The sequence below is a fragment of the Raphanus sativus genome, chromosome 2 (genome assembly GCF_000801105.2).
Source record: "Raphanus sativus cultivar WK10039 chromosome 2, ASM80110v3, whole genome shotgun sequence".
Taxonomy (NCBI): Eukaryota; Viridiplantae; Streptophyta; class Magnoliopsida; order Brassicales; family Brassicaceae; genus Raphanus; species Raphanus sativus.
In genome coordinates, this window is record NC_079512.1 from 33,804,806 (window position 1) to 33,827,377 (window position 22,572).

General features: G+C 28.5%; 3 protein-coding genes and 2 non-coding genes across 8 annotated transcripts; 2 read left to right on the plus strand and 3 right to left on the minus strand.

Annotated features, from left to right (window-relative positions):
* Positions 1-1,728: 1,728 nt before the first annotated feature.
* On the minus strand, positions 1,729-15,241 carry LOC108829206 (nudix hydrolase 10). 4 transcript variants are annotated; one of them, XM_018602872.2, is made up of 9 exons: positions 14,936-15,241; positions 14,772-14,837; positions 14,504-14,641; positions 2,944-3,021; positions 2,808-2,858; positions 2,698-2,732; positions 2,472-2,580; positions 2,246-2,391; positions 1,729-2,086 (listed from the first exon to the last, which is right to left on the minus strand). In XM_018602872.2, exons 1-9 carry the CDS (start codon positions 15,110-15,112, stop codon positions 2,017-2,019), a joined length of 870 nt encoding a protein of 289 aa, XP_018458374.2. In that variant the 5' UTR covers positions 15,113-15,241; the 3' UTR covers positions 1,729-2,016. The 4 variants fall into 4 exon arrangements, with proteins under 4 accessions (XP_018458374.2, XP_056859182.1, XP_018458386.2 ...); XM_057003202.1 differs by having other exon boundaries at positions 2,944-3,006; positions 14,936-15,235; XM_018602884.2 differs by having other exon boundaries at positions 1,729-2,391; positions 2,944-3,006; positions 14,936-15,235.
* Positions 15,242-15,781: 540 nt separating this feature from the next.
* TRNAK-CUU (transfer RNA lysine (anticodon CUU)) lies at positions 15,782-15,854 on the minus strand. The gene has a single exon. It is a non-coding gene; the product is annotated as a tRNA-Lys (tRNA).
* A 1,439-nt stretch (positions 15,855-17,293) lies between these two features.
* On the plus strand, positions 17,294-19,496 carry LOC108834861 (pre-mRNA cleavage factor Im 25 kDa subunit 2). Its single transcript, XM_018608179.2, has 7 exons — positions 17,294-17,551; positions 17,951-17,996; positions 18,169-18,262; positions 18,351-18,424; positions 18,716-18,802; positions 18,902-19,012; positions 19,103-19,496. Exons 1-7 carry the CDS (start codon positions 17,433-17,435, stop codon positions 19,172-19,174), a joined length of 603 nt encoding a protein of 200 aa, XP_018463681.1. The 5' UTR covers positions 17,294-17,432; the 3' UTR covers positions 19,175-19,496.
* Positions 19,497-20,847: 1,351 nt separating this feature from the next.
* LOC108834863 (transcription factor LAF1-like) lies at positions 20,848-21,949 on the plus strand. Its single transcript, XM_018608181.2, has 3 exons — positions 20,848-21,009; positions 21,106-21,235; positions 21,318-21,949. Exons 1-3 carry the CDS (start codon positions 20,853-20,855, stop codon positions 21,868-21,870), a joined length of 840 nt encoding a protein of 279 aa, XP_018463683.2. The 5' UTR covers positions 20,848-20,852; the 3' UTR covers positions 21,871-21,949.
* Positions 21,950-22,389: 440 nt separating this feature from the next.
* TRNAS-UGA (transfer RNA serine (anticodon UGA)) lies at positions 22,390-22,471 on the minus strand. The gene has a single exon. It is a non-coding gene; the product is annotated as a tRNA-Ser (tRNA).
* Positions 22,472-22,572: the final 101 nt, after the last annotated feature.

A 22,572-nucleotide genomic window follows, 5' to 3' on the forward strand; every position in this document is an offset into this window, starting at 1 on the left:
TTTATTATGAAGTTCTATTATTATTCCCTAAATGGGTCGGCCGACATACAACGTCGGCAAAATAGAATATTATATGCAATAAAAAATAAGAAAATACAGAAAAACAGACCACTAATATTTGATAGAATAATTATCTATAATGATATGAAAAGGTATAGTAACAGTTTATCGCTAAATTTTAATTAAATAGTTATAATTTATTTTGCAAATTAGCGACGAAAAAAACAGCTAACTGTGTTGTTAATGATGTACATTTGAAAGATGTCTGTTTGAAGCAATGGATTTATCAAAAGCTTAAAAGTAGAACTATGAACAACTTTGAGATGAACATTGATCTTGACATGACAATGGAATATATTTTGGGATTCAAATATGGTTGAATGAAAACTATGTTTGAGACAAAAGGAATGTTGGTGGAGACCTTGACTAATTGAAAATGAGTTAGCATACTTTTGGTGTCACTTGAATGTAACACCGCAGGCAGTGCCGGACTAACATTTTATAATGCTCCAATTCAAAATTTAAAGTTATGTCTTTATACAAATTTTATCAAAATCACAAAACAGTATTGAAAAACAACTTAAACTTTTACTTAAAAAAATTAAAGTCCATAGTCTATTTATAAAAAATAGTGATACTAACAACACTTATCGTCGAAATATAGATTTTCTTACATTTTTCTTACAAAATTATCCATTAGACTTGTGTAATCAAGTATTTCAACCATTTTCGTTTCAATTGATATCATAACCAACATTCAGCTGTTGTAATCGTTACCGGAATATTAAACAATATGCATTAAAAAATTCTATATTTTGAAAACAATCCTCTTTTTTCTCAAAAAATTGAATACTTCAAAAGGCTTTCGAATTTTTTTGGGTATTGATTTTCGAAGAATTTTTACTTCCATAAAAAAACATCACAGCTATGTCTGAATGTGTACCACTCCTTAAAAAAAGTTCTAAATTCAAGCATAATAACATCAATGTATCATCATTTGCATTTGTTACCTTTTTAAAAGAAAAAAATCCAATTTTTTTTTCATATCTTTAGAATTATTCAAATCTGGATTCAAGAGAAATAGAACTTGATTCATGATTTATTTAGATAATCGATTTTGAAGATTTCTCTACAAAAATTTATTCATTTATATATACTAATAAGATTTTTTTCAAAAAATATGCTCAGTTAATTTGGATGCCCTAATCCATGGGTTGGATGACTTATCCTTTGGGGAGGCCCTGCTGAAGGAAAAGCAGACCATTAATAAATTTACAAAATTATACATGATATTTGCCCTAAACTACCTTACAACATATGAGTATTGATCGCAATATTTTTAAAACAATATATATTATAGACAAAGTCCCACCTAAAGTAGAAAGAATCCTAAATACTATATAAGAGATATTTCTTTCTAAAATACAATTAGTTCAAAACTAGAAAATCAGGTACATGAACCTCAAATTTCTAGTTGTTCAAATGTGATATATTCTCTGTATATACATTAATATTCAAAGAGGTGAGAGAATGCACTGTCAAAGAAAAATGGATGGAGTCATGAAGATCATGATTGATTTGAGTTAAACCATACTCCCGTTATTTTGATATTTTTCACACATATTAAGAACTTGACGTGAATATATGTAAGTTGTTATTAATTACACATTTTTGATTAATAATATTTGAGATAAATAAAATTATTTATAAAATTAATGTAATTTACGATTAATTTTCAGATGAAAGTAAATATAATTTACATTGAAATTGTAAAATGACAATTTTGTGTAACAAGAAAAAAAGGTAGAATGACATTTATTATGAAATAGAGGAAGTATTAAATTTTTATTTGTTTAGTTGACTCTATATAATGTTGTTATGATTATATGTCAATAGGTCTGCAACTGTCTTGAGCTCTTTAGATCATCATATACAAACAATATACCATCTCTTCTTATTTCCTCCTCATGAGCTCCCATCTCTTTTTTTTTTGTTGAACACATCTCCCATCTCTTGTTATATAAATATATCATGCTTGCATAAAAGGTACTCAATTTGACATGTCTTTTGGAAAAGAAAAATGAACCTGATTCATTTCAATTTGTGTTCAGATCGATGAATATGTTTTAGGCTTGGACGATATTATCTATGTGACCTTAATGACTGTTGAACTTCTATGTTCTAGTAAGAACTTTAGGTAATAGGATTGTTCTTATCTTGTATATTCAAGTAGAGATAACCTAACTTGTCGTCGAAGAAAGTTGTAATGGGCTTTTTAGAAAACCCGAGGTAGCTCTTCTCCATTTTCAATGAGCAAATGCGATGAAGCACTTTGAAGAGTTCGTTCTTGTCTGTGATAGGTTGGGAGGCAGAGTCCTCGAATGGCATCCACTGCACAATCAAGAAAAACTTGAGAAAAAATTGTTAGAAAAATGTTTCAGATTCAGAATCAGAAGTAGAGGCTATTTTACTTGAGCTGCTTCAATCTCTAAGTCCTGCTTTTGGATATCAAAGGAGGTAGGTCGCAACAGACAAATGAAGAATAAATCTGATTTGACAAAAAATGACTCGTGGGTTTGACTGCAAGCAGAAGGCTAAAAGGATTAGAGGATATATAAGCATCAAAATACCGAAGCAGAGGATGTAAGTACCAATCAAAGTGAATAGGTGAACAAAAAAAAAAGAGGATGTTAGTACCAGAAAGCTAGAACCTCCAAGAACTCTGTGTCGATCTGAGGATAAATAAATTGAAACTTTAGTTAATATGACTTACACATTTACATTTAGATAAATGGGATCTAGCTTACGCCTGTTTCTTCTTTTACTTCTCTAGTAGCTGCTGCAAAAATATCCTCTCCCTATACGCGAATGAGAAAGGTGACATCTCCAACAAACATCTAAATACGATTGAAAAATTATTGAGACAAATAAGTTGAAACGCACCTCGTCAACTACACCTGTTGGGATCTTCCATACACCTGATCCGCGTAACAGACCATATTTTTCCTGCACTACAAGAATCTGCCCATCGTCTTAATTTAAGATGTTTGTTAGGTTTCAGGCTTATAATCCAATCTATTAAAACTGAAGTACAATAATCTATTAAAACTAAAGTATAAAAAAGAATTAATTTTAAATTTTCCACAATAATTACATAGATATGCCACTGGATTTAACTCTAAAGGCTTAACGCATCGCATAACGATTACTCCGCTTTATAATCTAACCATAATTTAAGTTACTTAGCCCAATAACTAAGTGGTCTGGTTTGGAATCAAATAAAATGTTATGGACCCAGATCATCACAACTTTATTCAACATCAAATTCACGTAACATGTGACCAATTGACCAACATACAACCATTACAAACAAAAAGGTCAAATCATAAGTTTGAGAAAACATAAAATTTAATATATATGAGATAATGTATTTTCACATAGACCATTTCTTAGCATTTGTTTGTTAGTTGAATATGAAAATCTACATTATGTATATTAATGCAAACCGAGTACGGTTTAGCGATTTTAAAACATACTCAATTTATGATTTGTTTAAAATTATTAGGTTTCTAAGTAATGATAACGACATCAGAAAATTTAATCCGAGTACAAAATAAAAAATAATCAGAAGATTTAATACATCCAAAGTTGAAACTAAATTTTCCAAAAACGATTCCTACTTATACGCAATAACAATTAACTGGAAAATATATAACTAAATATTCCTTTTCGAAAACAAAATAACATTATGAATTTTTTTCTTATTTCTACGCAGTCTTAATAAATTAAATGATATTAATTAACTGACACAATCATCATATTATGTTTTTAAATATTGTAAAACACGAAAACTATATCTATATTATTAAAGTTGAAGTACACATTTGAGATGCTTGGAAACAATTACAAATTAGGTTTGTTTGGAAACATAAATAATAATTTTTAAAAAATATTCTTTTGAAAACTTGGATAGCACTTTAAAAAAATAAGTTTGTTTGGAAACATGAATATTAATTTAAAAAGAGGTTTTTTTGGAAACATGAATAGCAGTATAAAAAGATATAATATTGTTTGGAAACATAGATAGTATTATATCTTATTATATAAAGCTTGGTTCTTCAAAGTTACTAATTAACATAATCGCGACACGTATCATTAAATTTTTTTAAGATTGTAACATGTGTTAATCTATATTATAATTAAAAATATATATTAAGATAATAACAAAAACAAAATTTGTTAAAAAGTAATTGTAAGTATATCTAATAGTAATTTTTTATTTTAAAATCCTAAACAAAAGATAGTTGCAAATAATGATTTGATAGTAGTTTTCCTTTTAATATTTTTAAAGAGGTTAAAATTTATAATGATATAAAATATATAACTAAAATAACAAAAACGAATTTTGAAATAAATTAATTTTAAAATTGATTTAATAGTAAAAAGGAAATTTTTAAAAATACTTAATAATATTATAAAATTACTTAATAGGAAACTTGGTTCTTCAAAATTGTTAATTAACATGATTCTGACACATGACAGTTATATATATTTAAAATTGTGATATGTGTTAAACTACTTCATAATTTAAAATAAATATATAAGATAATAAAAATGATTTTTGGTGAAATTAATTATATAGTAAATTTCCATTTTAAAAATCTTAAACAAAATATAATTTAATAGTAATTTTTTTTTCTTTTAATAATGCGACATGTTTTAGAATATACTGTATCATGATTAAAACAACATATACTAAGAAAATAAAAACAAAAACGAATTTTGAAATTATTTAATAGTAAAAAAGAAAATTTAAAAATTACTTGATAATATTCTTTTAGAAATATTATTTGATAGTAATTTTTCTTTTAATATTTTGAAGTTGTGTTAGAATATCTCATGATTAGAAATGTATATACTAATAAAATTAAAAAGAAATTGAAGAAATAATTTTCGTAAATTTAGTAGTAAAATTTAATTTAAAAATATTTAATTGTAAAATTTAATTTTAAAAATTATTTAATAGTAATATTTAGAAAATTACTTTTTGACAAATCTTAAAGAAGAGAAGTTTGTAAAATAACTTATTTAATACTAATTTTCCTTTTCCAAAATCCAAAAAAAGATAATTTTAAAAGATTATTTGATATTAATTTTCCTTTAAAATTTTGACATTTGTTAAAATATCTTATCTTATTATATAAAGTTTGATTCTTCAAAGTTACTAATTAACATGATCGCGACCCGTGTCAATAAAATTAATAAGATTACGACATGTGTTAATCTATATTATAATTAAAATATATATTAAGATAATAATAAAAACAAATTTTGTTAAAAAGTAATTGTAAGTATTTCTAATAGTAATTTTCTATTTTAAAATCCTAAACAAAACATAGTTGCAAATGATTATTTGATAGTAAATTTCCTTTTAGTATTTTTAAAGAGGTTAAAATTTATAATGATATAAAATATATATACTAAGATAACAAAAATTAATTTGAAATAAATTAATTTTGAAATTGATTTAATAGTAAAAAGGAAAATTTTTAAAATACTTAATTAAAATTACTTAATAGTAAACTTGGTTCTTCAAAGTTGTTAATTAACATGATTGTTACACATGATATTTATATATTAAAAATTGTGATATTTGTTAAACTACTTCATAATTTAAAATAAATATATAAGATGATAAAAAAAATTGGTGAAATTAATTATATAGTAAATTTCCATTTTTAAAATCTCAAACAAAATATAATTTCAAAATATTATTTAAAAGTAATTTCTTTTTTTAATAATGTGACATGTTTTAGAATATCTCATGATTAAAACACTATATACTAAGACAATAAAAACAAAAAAACGAATTTTGGAATAAATTAATTTTTAAATTTATTTAATAGTAAAGAAGAAATTTTAAAAATTACTTAATAATATTATTTTAGAAATATTATTTGACAGTAATTTTCCTTTTAATATTTTGAAGTTGTGTTAGAATATCTCATGATTAAAAATATATATACTAATAAAATTTATAAAATAATTTTGAAAAACTAATTCCGTAAATATTTAATAGTAAAATTTAATTTTAAAAAGTATTCAATAGTAATTTTTAGAAAATTTCCTTTTTACAAATCCTAAAGAAGAGAAGTTTGTAAAATAACTTATTTAATACTAATTTTCTTTTTCCAAAATCCAAAAAGATTATCTCTATAATATTATTTGAGATGTCAGTTTCCTAGGTGTCGCGCTCACGTTAACTATCGCGATGGTTGATTACAATCACACCCTTAATGAATTAAAAATATTAGATATAATTACTATATTAAAATCGATTTTTCTTTTTTTAAATAATTCCTGTTAATTAGAAATTTCCTTTTTAGTTAACATATATAGTTAAAACATCTTAAAATTAAAAAATTAATTTAAAATAAGAGAATATATTTATATATAATGTGATTTCATAAAAAAAAGGAAAGTTAACAAAAATAATTTTGATATTTAGTAAAACAGATATTTCTTTTAAAACATAACCTTAACCAATATAAAATATTTCCAAAGTAATAAAAATATTTCCTTATGTCTATATATTTTCTCAAATAATTACATAAGAAATTGATTAGATAAACCAATATACCTATAGTTAAATAATAATATTTTAATTAGTATTATTGAAATGGTTTATTCATTATTATAATATTTATTGAATATTAATATTTTATAATTAAAACCTAAAAATGTCTATAAATTTTTTCTTACTTATGTAAAATAATTTCTCAATAAAAATTTATAAGAACTGATATTTATTTTTTAAACGTTAATTGATATTTTTATGACAACTAATTTTATCACAAGCATATTTTGAACAAGAAATTACAAAAAAAAAATTAAATAATATAATCCTAAAATTTTTAATAACCTAAAATATTATATTTTCCACAATTAAAAATTTATGTTTTACTTAATATATAGTTTGCTTTTTTTTCCTTTTTCCCTTATATTTGTACAATCCAATATACCTATAATAAAAGTACATAAGAAAATCTGAATTATTATATTCAAGAATATATTTAAGATTATTGAAAATAATTTTCAGTTTACTTTTATAAATCTAAGTTATAATATTACGTAGAACTTACAAAATATTTTAATTATTATAAATACCAATATGCGTTTATGAGATTAAAATTTTTATCCGTTATTTTCTTTTATGGAACTTTCTACTGATTATTTATTTATTTTAAAAGTATTTTAAGAAAATAAAAAATAACAAATTTTTATAAATATTACAAAAATATATTTACACATTTAAGATGAAAAAATGAATTGATGCGATAAACAATCTAATTGGATGAATAAAAATAAAAATAGTTATACTTTAATATAAAAGAATATATGTCACCTTATCCACAAAATGAGTAATTAACATATTATTTTATAGTAATGTTTATTTATTTTATACATATATATTAATGGATGCTTCAAACCATACCAATAAATAAAAATAAATTACTAACTAATACATATATATATGAGATTTCAAAATATTATTGTTATATTTATTTATGTATTCTGAATAGACCAACACTTAAGTTTTTTATTTGATTTTCAATACATATTATATTATTACTAAAATATATATACATATCTAAGGGAAAAATCAATCCAAATTAAATCACAAATTATTCATAATTTTAATATATTTTGAACAAAAAATACCATAGTTGAATTTGAAGAATTTGATGATATCTAATACACTAAAATTATAATCAAACTAATAATATATTACATATCCAAAATCACACATCTAAGTAAAACAATATGATATGATTTATATAAATTATAGAAAAATCGAAACTAAAATTAAACTATTAATAAATTATTACAATATATTTACTTTATAAATATATATACCTGTGCATGAGCACGGGAAAATCACCTAGTTTGATATTAGTTTTCCTTTTAATTTTTTTTTTTTAAAGTAATTTCAGAATTATTTATTGGTATTTTTCTGCACTTTTTTATTTACAAAAAAAATAAACAAAAAACATTTGTCAAATAATTATTAATACTATTTTCGTTTTCTAAATTTCTAAATAAAATATATTGTAAAATAATTTGATAGTAATTGTACTTTTCTAAAATTTTAAACAAGAGAATGTTTAATAGTAATTGTTTTCTTCAAATCCTAATAAGAAATATTTGTAGAATAATTATTTTAAGTATTTATTATGACTAATTAATTTCCTATTTAAAAATCATAAACCAAAAAGAACTATACATATCTATAATGTGGTTCAACTCTATAATTTTCTTTTTAAAATTCATAAACCGAAAAAAATTATAATTATACACATCTATATATGTGATTAAATCTATATATGTGATTAAGCTCTCTCATATATTGTCAAGACACACAAGAAAAATACCTGGTGAGTTTTCCTGCATGATCTTTCACATCTTCGCGTGTTTTTTTTTGTGTGTCACATGTTGAGGAAATAACTAGATATCATGATCTTCACATTAACCTAATGTTGATTTTTTAAAAAATAATATAATTGTCATGCTGTTATACATTAGTTATTGTTACAATTATACTTAGGCGTTTGTACATATAGATGTAGGAATGGACATGAATCGGATATCCGGGTTTTTGGAGATATTTTGATATGATCCCTTTTGTCAGAATAATCAATTATTTGATCCAATTCGATATGTAGCGACACGGATATTCGGTGTTCTGGATATTCAGATAATTTTTGATTTTCGACCAGATATCCAATTCGATCCGTAAAAATAAATTAAAATTAGTAATAAATCATAAATTCCAAAAATAAGATAAAATAATATAACATTTTATTACAAAAATAAAAATTTATTACTTTTTAAAATTTAATAAATAACTTAATAAATTTATTAAAAACTACTATAAAACTTATATACAATATAATATTTATATAAATTATATATATATATATATATACGTCTTCACATATATGTATATGTATTCATATAACGGATCAGATCAGATATTCATTCTTAATAATATTAGTATTTTTGTGATTTGCTTCGTTTCTTACAGATATTGCATATAATTATTTTTTTGCTTCGTAGAGTTACAGATATTTGGAATTTTGGTTCAAATCGAAAACAGATAAAATCAATATTTACGGATATTTTGTCCAGATGTTATGCTACTGTGACTAAGTTAATGCGACTATTATGCTTATGTGTGATTATGATTATGTGTGTTTATTCTTATCAACATATAAAAAATGGTTATGTTATTGTAGATCATGCTACTATGAAATTTAAATTAAAGAGAACGACTTTGCAATGGATTGTTATAAGTCGTGCTATTAAGGAATTTTAATCAAAAAGAAAGACTTTCCAATAGAATAATGTTACTAATAACTCGCCTATACAACATGAATATTGAAGCCAAAATCCTAACCGGAAGCTATGTGGAAAAACGGATTTTTATTCCTAGAATAAGTCTCATACCAACATATGCAAGATGACCTAAACTGAAAAGACTTCAATTTCCTATAAGAGTGTTCTATGAAATGACTATCAACAAGAGTTAAGATCAAAACTTAAAAGGTTGGTCTATTTGTCAAGTCAAGTCTTACAATTATATGTCGCACTATCAAGAGTCACTACAACTGAAGAACTTCAAACTTTTAAAACATAGGGACAATAGTGTTTTACAAAATATTGTATGTAGAAAAAAGATGTTAAAGTCACACCATGAATGCTGAAGTAAATAAATTTGATGTTTTATCTAGAAATATATTTGATATTTAGCTGACTATCGATAAAACATATTGACTGATGTTATGTACTATTTATATTTTTAATTGTGTCGTTTTTAATTTGTCTTACACAATATAAACAATATAGAGAGTTAACAGTTCTATATGTTTCAATTAACTATAGCCAATATTATTTTGAAAAACAATATAAAGTGAAGTATTTATTAAAAAATAAAAATATCAATGTACTATTTAAAACACCATTATTACTGAAATAGGATATCAATCAAAATTTATGTAAGAAAACAGATTATTGTTATTAAAATGTCACCAATATATACTGAAAATCCAAGAACTAACGTGAGAAAAATATTTCCAATCTTTTTATGTGTTCGTGAAATTAAAACATCAAATAAATCCCGTGCAACGCATGGGTCCATATCTAGAAAGATTTATTTTACAAAATTTTTGATTAGGATTAGAAGAAAGGAAAACTACTATTAAACACTCTTTTACAATTTTCTTATGTTTAAGATTTTAGAAAAGATAATTACTATCAAATGTTTTTTTACAATTATATTTTCCTTAGAAATTTACAAAAGGAAAATTAGTATTAAATAAATTATTTGACAAACATTTTTTTGTTTAAAATTCTAAAAATAAAGAGAGAAATAATATTGATAATTTTATTAATTTTTAATATTTTTATTATATATTTTGTTAATCATGAGATATTTTATCACATGTCAAACTTTTAAGAGGGAAATTACTATCACATAATTTTTTACAATATATTTTCTTTAGGATTTTAGAAAAGGAAATTAATATAAATCTTTTTTATATAGTACTTTTTAAAAAAAAGTTGTCCAGAAAAATAAATACTAAATAATTTTAAATATTAATTTTACTATTAAATAATTTTAAAATATTATTTTAAAATTCGTTTTTTATTTTCTTAGTATATTAATTTTTAATCATGACATATTACTAAAAAATAATCTTTTACAATTATATTCTGTTTAAGGTTTTAAAAATGGAAAATTACTATTAAATATTATTTCTAATTATTTTTAACCTTTATTATTATCGTTGTACATATATTTTTGATTATGAGATAGTTTAATAGATATCACAATTTTAAATATATAATTATCATGTTAATTAATAACTTTCAAGAACCAAGTTCAATATAGTATTTAAAATTATATATTCATTGAGATTTTTGAAAAAGAAAATTATTATTAAATTAATTATTTTTCAAGTCTTTTTTAGGATTTTGAAAAATAAAAATTTCAAAATCATATTTTTGCTATTAAATAATTTTTAAAATATGTTTTTGTTCAAAATTATTTTTTATCATCTAAGCATATATATTTTCAATCATTATATATTTTAACACATGTAACAATATTAGAAGAAAAATTACTATCATTAAAAATATCTAGTTAAAAATAAACTAAATTTATGTCATTAAAAAAATTGGAAATCTATTATAATATGAGAAACTATTTATTTGTGTCAACTTTAAAATATACGTGAGAAAATATTATATCTATTAAAACTAATTTTACTAAAATATTTTCCAATAACCATTATTAAAATGTTTTCAATATATGTGATTATTGAAAATATAATATATGTGATTAATTATATGATAGTACATATAAAATAGTAATTATATGTTTCATGTGTTTTTAAAGGAAAAAATAGATTGTGAATTAGGGGTGAGCGTTTGGGTACCCATTTGGGTTCGGTTTAGTTTTTTTGGGTTTCGGATTTTCGGAGTCAAAGATTTCAGTCTCATTCGGATATTTCTAAATTTTGGTCCGGATTCGATTCAGATCTTTGCGGGTTTGTTCAGGTTTGATTTATAAATTTGAATAACATATATCAGAATACCTGAACTTAACATATAAATTGGTTTGATTTAAGTATTTGGATATAGATCAATAATTATGTTAAGTATTTTTGATGATTTGAGTACACTTTAACTATTTTAGATATTTACATTTGACTATTTATATATATTTTCAATTACTTAAACCAACTTATAAGTACCATATATACTTTTGATGTTTTTATATATATTAAATCTAAAAAAGTAATATATATATATATATATATATATATATCTATTTAGAATATATTCAGGTATCTGAAATACTTCGGTTCGGATCGGATTCGGTTTCAGTTCTCTAAATATCAAAATTTTGATATTTAATCAATTTCGGTTTGGGTTTTTTACTTCTTTTTAGATCAGTTTGATTTTGTAGATTCATAATTTTTGCCCAACTCTAATATTGACATGAAAACAACATATTCTATAAAAATATATACCCGCACGGGTGTGCGGATCGAAAATCTAGTTAAAATTAATTCTTATATCTTACCCTTTCTCAAAAACATTTCTTTTATGTTACTCAAAATTTAAACATTGTTGATATGTAATATTCCTAAAAAACCCTATCAAAGTAATTGCATATACAATTAATTTCGGTTAGATCATGCAAGTTGGATTGATTTCGTTCGCGTTTGAAATACCAGGTTAAGTTTCATGTGTTCAAAACCCAAAATCATTTGGAATGAGTTAACAGAGCCATGCGAGCATTATTGGTTGCCCTAAGCGAATAAGAAAAATTTATATAGTAAAAATAATAATATACACTATAAAAGAGAAGAAACTATAAAGAACTAAACTAACAAATAAAATATTAATTATACAGCAAGATTCTCTTTTAATATTAATCAAATATTTATTATTAAAATTTATAACTAAATTTTAAGATAAGTTAGTTAAACTACTCAATGTTTTATACCATAATCTAACAAAGATACATTCTTATCAACTTTATTTTTCAATATTTCAAAAAGCATTCATAACGATAATTCTGTGAAGTTAGATGGACTTCACACTTAAAATCAATTGGTGATAAATGGAGTGGTTCATCTATCTTATATATTACTGAGGATCTCTTCCAATACTCGATATGGACCTTTGTCCTTAATACGCCCCCTCGAAATGATAGCTCTTTGAGCGTCAATCTCGGAATGTTTAGGCAAGGATCAATAGACCGATTTTTGGCTGGATCGATAATGGATCGGGTTGGACTTGCGTGGATCGAGCTCTGATACTATGTTAAACTAGATGAGCTTCACTTAAAACCAATTGGTGATTAGTGGAGTGATACATCCACTTTATATATTATTAAAGATCTCTTATGTGAGACACTTTGTGTCTAATATGTCCCCTCGAAATGATGGCTCTCTGAACGTCAATTTTGGAATACTCGTACAAAGATCGATGGGACAATTTTGGGCCAAATCGATGTGGATCGGGTTAGACTACGTGGATCGGGCTCTAATACCATATTAAGTTAAATGGGCTTCACACTTAAATTCATATATTATAAGCCCATCTTTCAAAATCCTAATTACTACATTGCTTTCTTCGTGTAATTCAAATTCTCAGAAAATTATGCTTTTGATAAGCAATAGATGATGTCCTCAATTTTTAAAAAATATTTTGCTGCCATAAGCGAAGGTTTCTTTTTCTTTTTCCATACTGTGGCACGGCCCTTAGTCATTACGATCCAATGTCACTTCAAATGTATCATATTCCTAAAATATTATTAGCCTGGTAGCTAATCTAAACCATTAAGGCTGAATTACAAATAGTACTTATCCATAACACTTTCACAAAAATTACCATTTCATGCCACTGTAATTAAAATAAATAATTAATAATTAATTTCAATGATTAATGGTTATTAAACATTTATTATAACTGATTTTTTAAAATATTTCCATATATACGCTCTATCAATCAAATCTTAGGGGTTTGTTGTAATAAAACGTGATCTACTCCTAAACTAATGTTTTTAATTTTTTCCCTATAATCAAGTATAATTAATTTGAAATACAAGTCGATTATATCATATAATTTAAAATAAATTAAAAACTTGTATAGTTTAAAATTACTTGAAGGATGACACTATCGAACATGTATTTTATAATATTAAACACCTCTTAGTCCATATGCATATATTGATTATATATTTAAATCATACGGTTTAAGAAATGCATTGATTCTGTTTTGGGCTCATTTTTTTCTTATCTACTTGATGCAACACACACCAAATAAAAAAAATATATTTAACTGATGCAACACACATCCAATAAAAAAAAATATCTAACTGATATAGAAAATATATACAATTTTAAGTTGATACAATCTCTTTTAAAACATATTATATTTACAGTTTATATTAATACATAGTTAGATTTTTTTATAAAAAATATTACTATCTAACTGATGCAATACACATCCAATTAACAAATATATCACACTGTAATTAAAAAATATGGTATGAATAATAAAGAAACATCAGAACGGACGCATAAATTTATCGATTTAACTTAAGTCCAATTTTTAACATAACTCAAAATCGGTTTGAGGAGCAAGTCACGGTCTGACCGGTTCGACGGACCGGTTCGGTACAGTTTTCAAAACAATGCAAATATGTAATATAAATATATTATTTAATATATATATATATATATACTATAAATTCTATGAAAAATATATAACCGCGCGGGCGCGCGGATCAAAAGCTAGCTAAATGTTAATGCTAACTAATCTTGACCAAGTACTTACTATAAATGAAATGGGTTAGATATTCGACCTTAGGGTGATAGCAAAACACCTAGGTTTTGGAACAACTTAGTAAGTAGTAACCAGTAAGTACCTCTTTGTTATGGTTTAAGACGACAGCACCAACACGAACACGATGAGAAGCATTCAAAGGAATAGTACTCTCAGAATCAGGAATCCAGTAAACTAGCATCAGGTAAGTTGGCTCAGCGTGATGGTACCGGAAACCTTCCTGCATGGTGGATTATTATTACATACCACACGTTATCTCAGGACGTACAGAGTTTCATCGCAAACTTAGTTTAGCAAATGAATATATGTGTTGAACAAGCTGACTCAGCATTAGGTTTTATAGGCATCACCTTAACCGCAGGTTCCACGAGGTTAACTTGTGAGAGAGGCAAATTTAACCAGACTCCTTTTTTACCCTGAAAAAATTGTAGTAATTAAATTTTCCCTAATCAAAACCAACATATCATCACTCTAGTAGAGGGAGATGCGTGTGACTGATCGCACTAGCACAAACCTGTGACCGCCACTGCGTGAACGAATATCTAAGCGTTGCAACGAAGCACTTGGGATCCATAGGAGTTTTCATCTCCACGATCACTCCCCCGTACTCATCCTCCACAAACGGAAGTACCTCCTCACCGATCTTGTGTTCTACTACTCCATTAACCATAGGAGTCTCTAGGTCAGACATGCTCTAAATTCGGTAAAAGCTTTTGGGATTTACAAGTCGTCGAAGATTTTGCTTCAAGTAGTCAAGCAATGGAGACGAAGAACAAAGAGAAGAAAAACCAATTAAAGGAGAGTGTGGTTTCAACGGGGCAAATGATTTCAAAATAAGGACACTACTTATATAAATATCACGTAGTGGGGTGAGTTCGGTCATATATCATAGTCATAAATTTCATAATGGCGCACGCATTAAGTTGACTCGACCCTTCGGTGGAGTGACGCAGTCCCAGACGTCACCTCCGACGACAGAATAATATAAGCACACGTAACACACCCTGATTAGAAATACTAGCTAGTAATTACTAATTAGGAGGTGTTACCAAAAATACATTTGTATTGCAATGAAGTAAGTAACTAAGAGAGTGCTGATTGGCATCATGCATGCGACGTGTTTCAACTTATTAGCTGATTAGTGAAATAAATCCAACCTTGTAGAGTGCAGAGGGACTACGCTAAAATGTTCCTGACATGAACCTGTGGGCAGTGAGGAAAAAGTATTATATAACATAAGTTTCGTACAAAAAAATTAGCAGTTAATAAGATATTGACATGAACATGTGGGCAGTGCGACTTGGATTCGCACCACCGTGAACAGAAAAGCGATAGTTGGTCACAAAAAATTAAATAAATACGCCCACCGTGGGGCTCGAACCCACGACCACAAGGTTAAGAGCCTTGCGCTCTACCAACTGAGCTAGACGGGCTTGATGTTTGTGTAGAACATTTATACTATATTTTCTTCATTCTTGTATTTATTTATAGAAGAAACCAATGATTCATCTCAACATCAACGATTATTTGACAAACATTTACAACCAACTCTCAAGCAACTCTTGTATTCATAACTCATAAGCATTTTAACAATGCTACTAACACAGATTCTCAGCAGATGTTACAAAAATGAATAAAAAAATACACTCAGGATCAGAATAAGCCCCCGGGACTTATCTGGATCGACAGTATCTCTTGCTTCGCTAAGATTTTTCCTCTTTCGGTAAACCTTTGCATAAGAACAAACAACTAAGTTTTGAAGACAGAACACAAATATACTCATGATTCATGAAATAAACATCAAGGGAAGGACTTACGATGGCAAGTCATAGAGGTGCAAGGAATTGTCGTTGGAGGAGCATAACAATACCGGCTTGGCTTGTGCATCATGCACACCACATAGAGCTAGCACGCCCTGAATCCAATTAGCCGCTGAAAACTCATTAGTTACATATATACATTTTGAACCCAAAGAGAGGATAAATTTTGCTTATATATTTCTTTTTTTTTTCTTCTACAACATATTTTCATTTTTAATTATTTCGTATTTCTTTTTCCTTCATATTTTTTATATCACTTATCCTTATTCTTCTATTCTTTTTTTTTTTTGAAGATTATTCTTATTTTTTTTACACCGGGAAGAACTTATCATTACTTTGAAACACTACGACAGAATTCGTTTTTAGCCATCAAATTTACCTCCGGCAGTAACCGTTTAAACCCGTTGGACATTTTGTTTAATATAAAGTTTAATGCACAAAAAATACAACAAAGAAAACATTTTTCTATTTTTATTTATGACCTTATATATCTTTGCAACATGAAAGAAAGAGAAGCTGGCTTATCTATTATCAAAAGGGAAAATCACAAGAAAGTCTACCGCGACAGCTGAAAAGTGAAAACTATAGAGCAGGTCATGGCTATGAAATGTGAAACCCTCCTAGAGACTAATAATTAACATTTACACTATGATCATTGAGGGGATAGATTCTGCGAAAACTGTCTGACGCACCTATCCGAGTGAAAACACTATCAAGAACGTGCCCCGCTTGACGAATGAAGCTGAGAAAGTAACCAACCTGAGAAACCAAAAGGGAATGAACTAATGTCATTTAGGATTCAACAATATGTAAGAGATGTTATAAAAGAATAAGCTTATGCTTGCTAATCTCCATTCTATGGAAATTAAAATCAGTATTAGATCCACTAATAATCTGGCAATATTCCTCTTCTGCATGCAAGCGTAGTGTGTCATTTGAAAAGCAGTAGAAGCGTTTTCGGGAGGCTCTTCTGGGCCAGGCTTTAAATGGGCCCGTTCAAACGAGGCCCGAATACTTATAGGGCCAGATATGGTTTCGAGCACAGAGACACATGACGGTGTCGTCGTATTAAATCCTCCGTCGAGATTAAAATCCTCTATCGCCGTCGCCGCCGCTGCTGATCAATTAGATCGATACAGACATTATTTGGTTGAGCGGATCCGGGAGAGAGACAGAACAGAAACATAAAAGATGGCTATGTCACAGATAGTGAACACGTACCCGCTTTCGAACTACAGCTTCGGTACTAAAGAACCGAAGCTGGAAAAGGACACCTCCGTCGCCGACCGACTCGCTCGTATGAAAATCAAGTAACAATTCTTTCTCTTTCCTCTCTTGTCTTCTGTTTCCTTAGCTACTGGTGAAAGAAGAAAAATTGTTTTAGAGGGAAACCAAAATCAGAGAATTTTCCTTGGGGATCCTTTCGATTTTATCTCCTGATGAATAGCGTTATGACTGACTCATGTGGCCGTTTTTTTTTCTCAAGTAATCGGTTTCTAAAAACTATTACTTTGATAAAATGTATTGGTGGAAGAACTGGGAGGTATAGTTAATCTACATGTTGTAGAAAAACACTTGTTTTTGTCCAAAGTCTCATGCTTTTCTCTCCAGGACAGATTATTATGTGTTTTTCACTCAAAGACATTTTGTGCTGTCTGATGACTGAAGTATGTCTCTTTTCTTGTTTGATTGATGGTGTGTTGTTGTAGCTATATGAAAGAGGGCATGAGGACTAGCGTTGACGCCATTCTACTGGTATGTGATATCTGTTCCTTCTCGAGTTGTGAGCTTTATGTTTTGCAGTTTTCGGTTTACTATATTTGTTATCCAACTTTTTTTTTTATATGGTGGCATGAATGTGATTTTGAGATTTATTATATATCTTCCAACCTTAGGAATTTTCATTGATACCTTTTCAACCTTTCAGGTACAAGAACACAACCATCCTCACATACTTCTCCTGCAAATTGGTAACACCTTCTGCAAACTTCCAGGTGGACGCCTCAAGCCTGGAGAAAATGGTATGCAGCCATCCACCTCTTTATTTCTACTTTGTACACTGCTGTGATTTTCTTTCTTGCTTGGGTGAAATTATGTTATGTCTTGCAGAAGTTGAAGGCTTGAAAAGAAAGCTGACCAGTAAGCTTGGAGGCAATTCCGCTGGTCTTGTACCTGACTGGAAGGTACTATCCTGGTTTCCTCTCTATTTCTTTGACTTGATATGTACATGTAGATGCCTTGAATGAAGTAGGTCAGTGTGGCATGTGCTCGCACTTAATATGCAAACGAGAAGCAATTTCAAACCTATTGGTTGTTACATTTTGGCGTTCTAGTAATGAGGGATTCATAGAAGGAAACGAGAAGCAATTTCAAACCTTCATGCTTATTACATGAAAAAACAAGACTTTGCGACAATGACTCCACACATGTTATCGCTCTGATCCGTAGGCTCTGGCTTTTTGCCCTTTTAACAGGTAGGAGAATGTGTTGCGACATGGTGGCGTCCAAACTTTGAAACCATGATGTACCCTTACTGCCCTCCTCACATCACGAAACCAAAGGTTATTATTAGTAAACAAAAAAAAGGCAATGCAGCTTCTTTTACTCTTCTCCTAAGTGTGTTTTTTTGCTTACATCTCCTTTTTTTGGTGGAATGGCAGGAATGCAAGAGACTCTTCGTTGTCCACTTGTCTGAGAAAGAGTACTTTGCAGTGCCCAAAAACTTGAAGCTCTTGGCCGTCCCTTTGTTTGAACTCTATGACAATGTTCAGGTCTTGTTTTTGTTTTATATATTTCCAGATACCACCATTCAACCTTTTAACAATGGGTCTTTTAACCGCATTATTCTCTTCCTGGTACAGAGATATGGACCAGTTATATCGACCATTCCTCAACAGCTATCCAGATTCCATTTCAACATGATTAGTTCGTGATTCTACTTTACTTGGTGTTCAAGAACAAGAAACATGTTTGGTGATACGTTACTAAGGCAGGTTTCAGAGATGATGCGTTTGGGTTTTTTACATTATAGACTTGATCGGTTTATGAAGAACCCGGTTCATTCAAGTTTCTTCAGCACAAACAGATTATTGGATCTCGTTTCTATCGAAAAGCATTCGTTATCTATCATATGACTAACGGTGGTCTTGTCTAACCGTGGAACATGTATTCACTCATTGTTAAATGATATTTCCCTTCTGGTATCTATGACAGAAATAAGGCCATGTTAAAAGAAACTTTTTTTATTGGATCAAATATCTATTTTAAGAAAAATATATATAAACGAAATTTCGTTCTTATTACCATACCAGAAGGCCTCGGTGGTCGAAGCTTTGTAGATAAACGAACTTAAGTGATTACTCTAACTAAAATTAAGACCGTTCATAAATAATTTATTGAGTGGCTTAACATTAGATTCTGATGACGATGACGTTAGATGTGGATCATGTGGTCACTGGCGATTAGTTTGACGGCAAATTATATTGTGGTCAATCAAGACAAGAATACACTTTTGTTTTTTTGTTTCCCTTTCAAACTCTCTGTTCATCGTTTTCCAATAGGCATTTTTCACAGAATCACAAGCTCGATGGAGCCAACAATTAGAAAACAAAATCAGATTATTTTAAAAATTAACGACAGCTCAATTAGATCGGGACATAAGGAATTAAAAATGTTAAAGAGTAACAATATGCCTCAATTAAATCTTATTACTCTTCCACTTGTCGGTATACATGTAATATGTTTTTTCTTCTTCTGCTAAGAGATATGTTGACTCTACTAAAAACATTTACGAAAATAAAATATCTAGCCATCTTAATATTCAAAATATATAAGAGAAGACAAAGAAACACATATTCTGGCAGATAAACTTTAATATTCTTTCTAAGTTCTTGGTCTCGCAAATACAATCTGTCTACTTGCTATTGATACTTTCCTATAAGACATTTCTCTAAACAGATTCTCTACAATCATTGTTTCATTATTTCACAATCATTGAATTGAATCAGATAGATAATTCATCCGTATTAAGTTTCTAACAGAAAATTTCATTGAGTAATCCTTACGTAATTCAAACTGGAGAAGCCTGTCATATTCTCTCGAATTATTGCTGATATGTATGTAGACTTTTTGGCTATGAATATGTTACTGTATATTCGTAATACTTTGTTCCTTCCTTCAGCAAATAATATTTTCAAAATACGACGGTACATATGCTAATTTGTTTTCTGAGTTGAAAACTATAAATATTAACACTGTATCAATAGTTTAGTTTCATCTAAGTAGACTTTGGCTACACCTAACCATCTTCACATACAATGACTTTTGTCCTCACTCCTCCTTTTCCTTATACAAATGCATACAATACAAAAACATGCATATAAAGTTTCGAATATATATGTGTGACTTTCGTATTATATAGCATGTTTTCGTTTTGAATGCATTTGTATAAGTAAGGAGTGAGGACAAAAGTCATTAATTATGGAACTATAATACAGGTCGTGTCTTTTATTCTAAAGCAGCCCCATGGGGTCATTTCTTAAAACTATGTAGACTTTATGTGTGGAGTTTTGGTGATATATATATGGTCTCTAAATCAGAATATTCACACACATGTTTCAGAACAGAGAAATGGCGAAAATGAAATCTGGAGAGAGGCTAAAGCAGAGACAAAGGAAAGGGTTCTGGTCACCTGAAGAAGACGAGAAGCTAAGCAGATTCATCCTCTCTCATGGCCATTCTTGCTGGACCACTGTTCCCATCAAAGCTGGTATTTCTTTTTAATCTTCTTCTTTAATACTTAGTTCTTCTTGGGATCGAGTCCTTAATTACTTTAGGCATTTTTGATGGGATTTAATACGAAAAGGGTTACAAAGGAATGGGAAGAGCTGCAGACTAAGATGGATTAATTACCTAAGACCAGGGTTAAAGAGGGATATGATTAGTGCAGAAGAAGAAGAAATTATCTTGACGTTTCACTCTTCCCTGGGTAACAAGTAAGTAAGCATAACCCTAACTGAAACCCTAACCCTATTGTTCCAGTAGATGCCAAAGATAACAGTTTTTGGGTGGGAATAGGTGGTCAAAGATTGCGCAATACTTACCTGGAAGAACAGACAACGAGATAAAGAACTATTGGCACTCTCATTTGAAAAAGAGATGGCTCACGACTCATAGCTCTCAACACGCACCATCTATTTCCTCTTCTTCTGGATCACGCGTTTCTTGTGGAGAAAGAAACACACAAACATTAGTCCCAAATCACGTCATCTCCTTCCAGGGACTTCCAGATAAGACATCTTCATCTCCATCACAAGAAAGCAACAACAACTATCTATGTTCTTCTGGTCCTGAGGAGATTCCAAGGCTTTTCTTCTCCGAGTGGTTTTCTTCCTCTGATGTGACAGACTCTAAACACAATCAAGCTCCAAGTATTGAAGGAACTATCTCAGATTACCAGGAACCAGGTGATGTTGATCAGTTCCATTACAACGAAATGATGATGAACAACAGCAACTGGACTCTTGACGACGTCGTTTTTAGCTCTAAGTGCAAGAAGCAGGAACAAAAAATTAATAAAGAGGACTCAGATTGTAACTCTTTTGGTTTCTTCTTTTTTCATCAAGAATGACGTAACTATGTTACGTCTAAACCAATGTAAATCGAATTTGTAAATGAAAAAAAAAAATTGATGGTGAGATGTTCAAAGATTTACAAGATTCATGAACTTTATTGATCAGATCATCAGTGAAACCACAACACAAAGTTTGTAGCTACAATTAGTAGCTCATATAGTTATGATCTAAGAATGGCAATACAGATACGCGCGTGGAATGTAGAAATGTGTAGTTATCAGCATCATCAATGGAAGAGGTGTACTCTCGTGGTGGTAGGCTATTGAAACTGGATAAACAAACTATATTTTGCCACGTGGGGGTGTTGTAGTAGCTGCAACCAACCCCCGCCGCTTTTCGTGTCTCTTCTTCTACAACTAACAAGTAGGTCTCGTACAGTAGAACCGCGATTATAGGTAGCACAATGGATCTTGTTTCAGGCCTAACTCGTTTAGAAAAGGGTTAAGCCCGAACCGTTATGTTGAACAACTAACTTCTTAAACAAGAAGATACATCGACTATACGAGATAGTAAAACGTCGACAGCAGGGTTCGAACCTGCGCGGGAGAAGCCCAACAGATTTCAAGTCTGTCTCCTTAACCACTCGGACATATCGACATACCGTAATAATGAATATAGAGCATTATTAGGAATTTTATTTGAGATGTTACACAAACATGCTCAACGACATGGGTTCAACTTCTCCCAACATGGAGTAA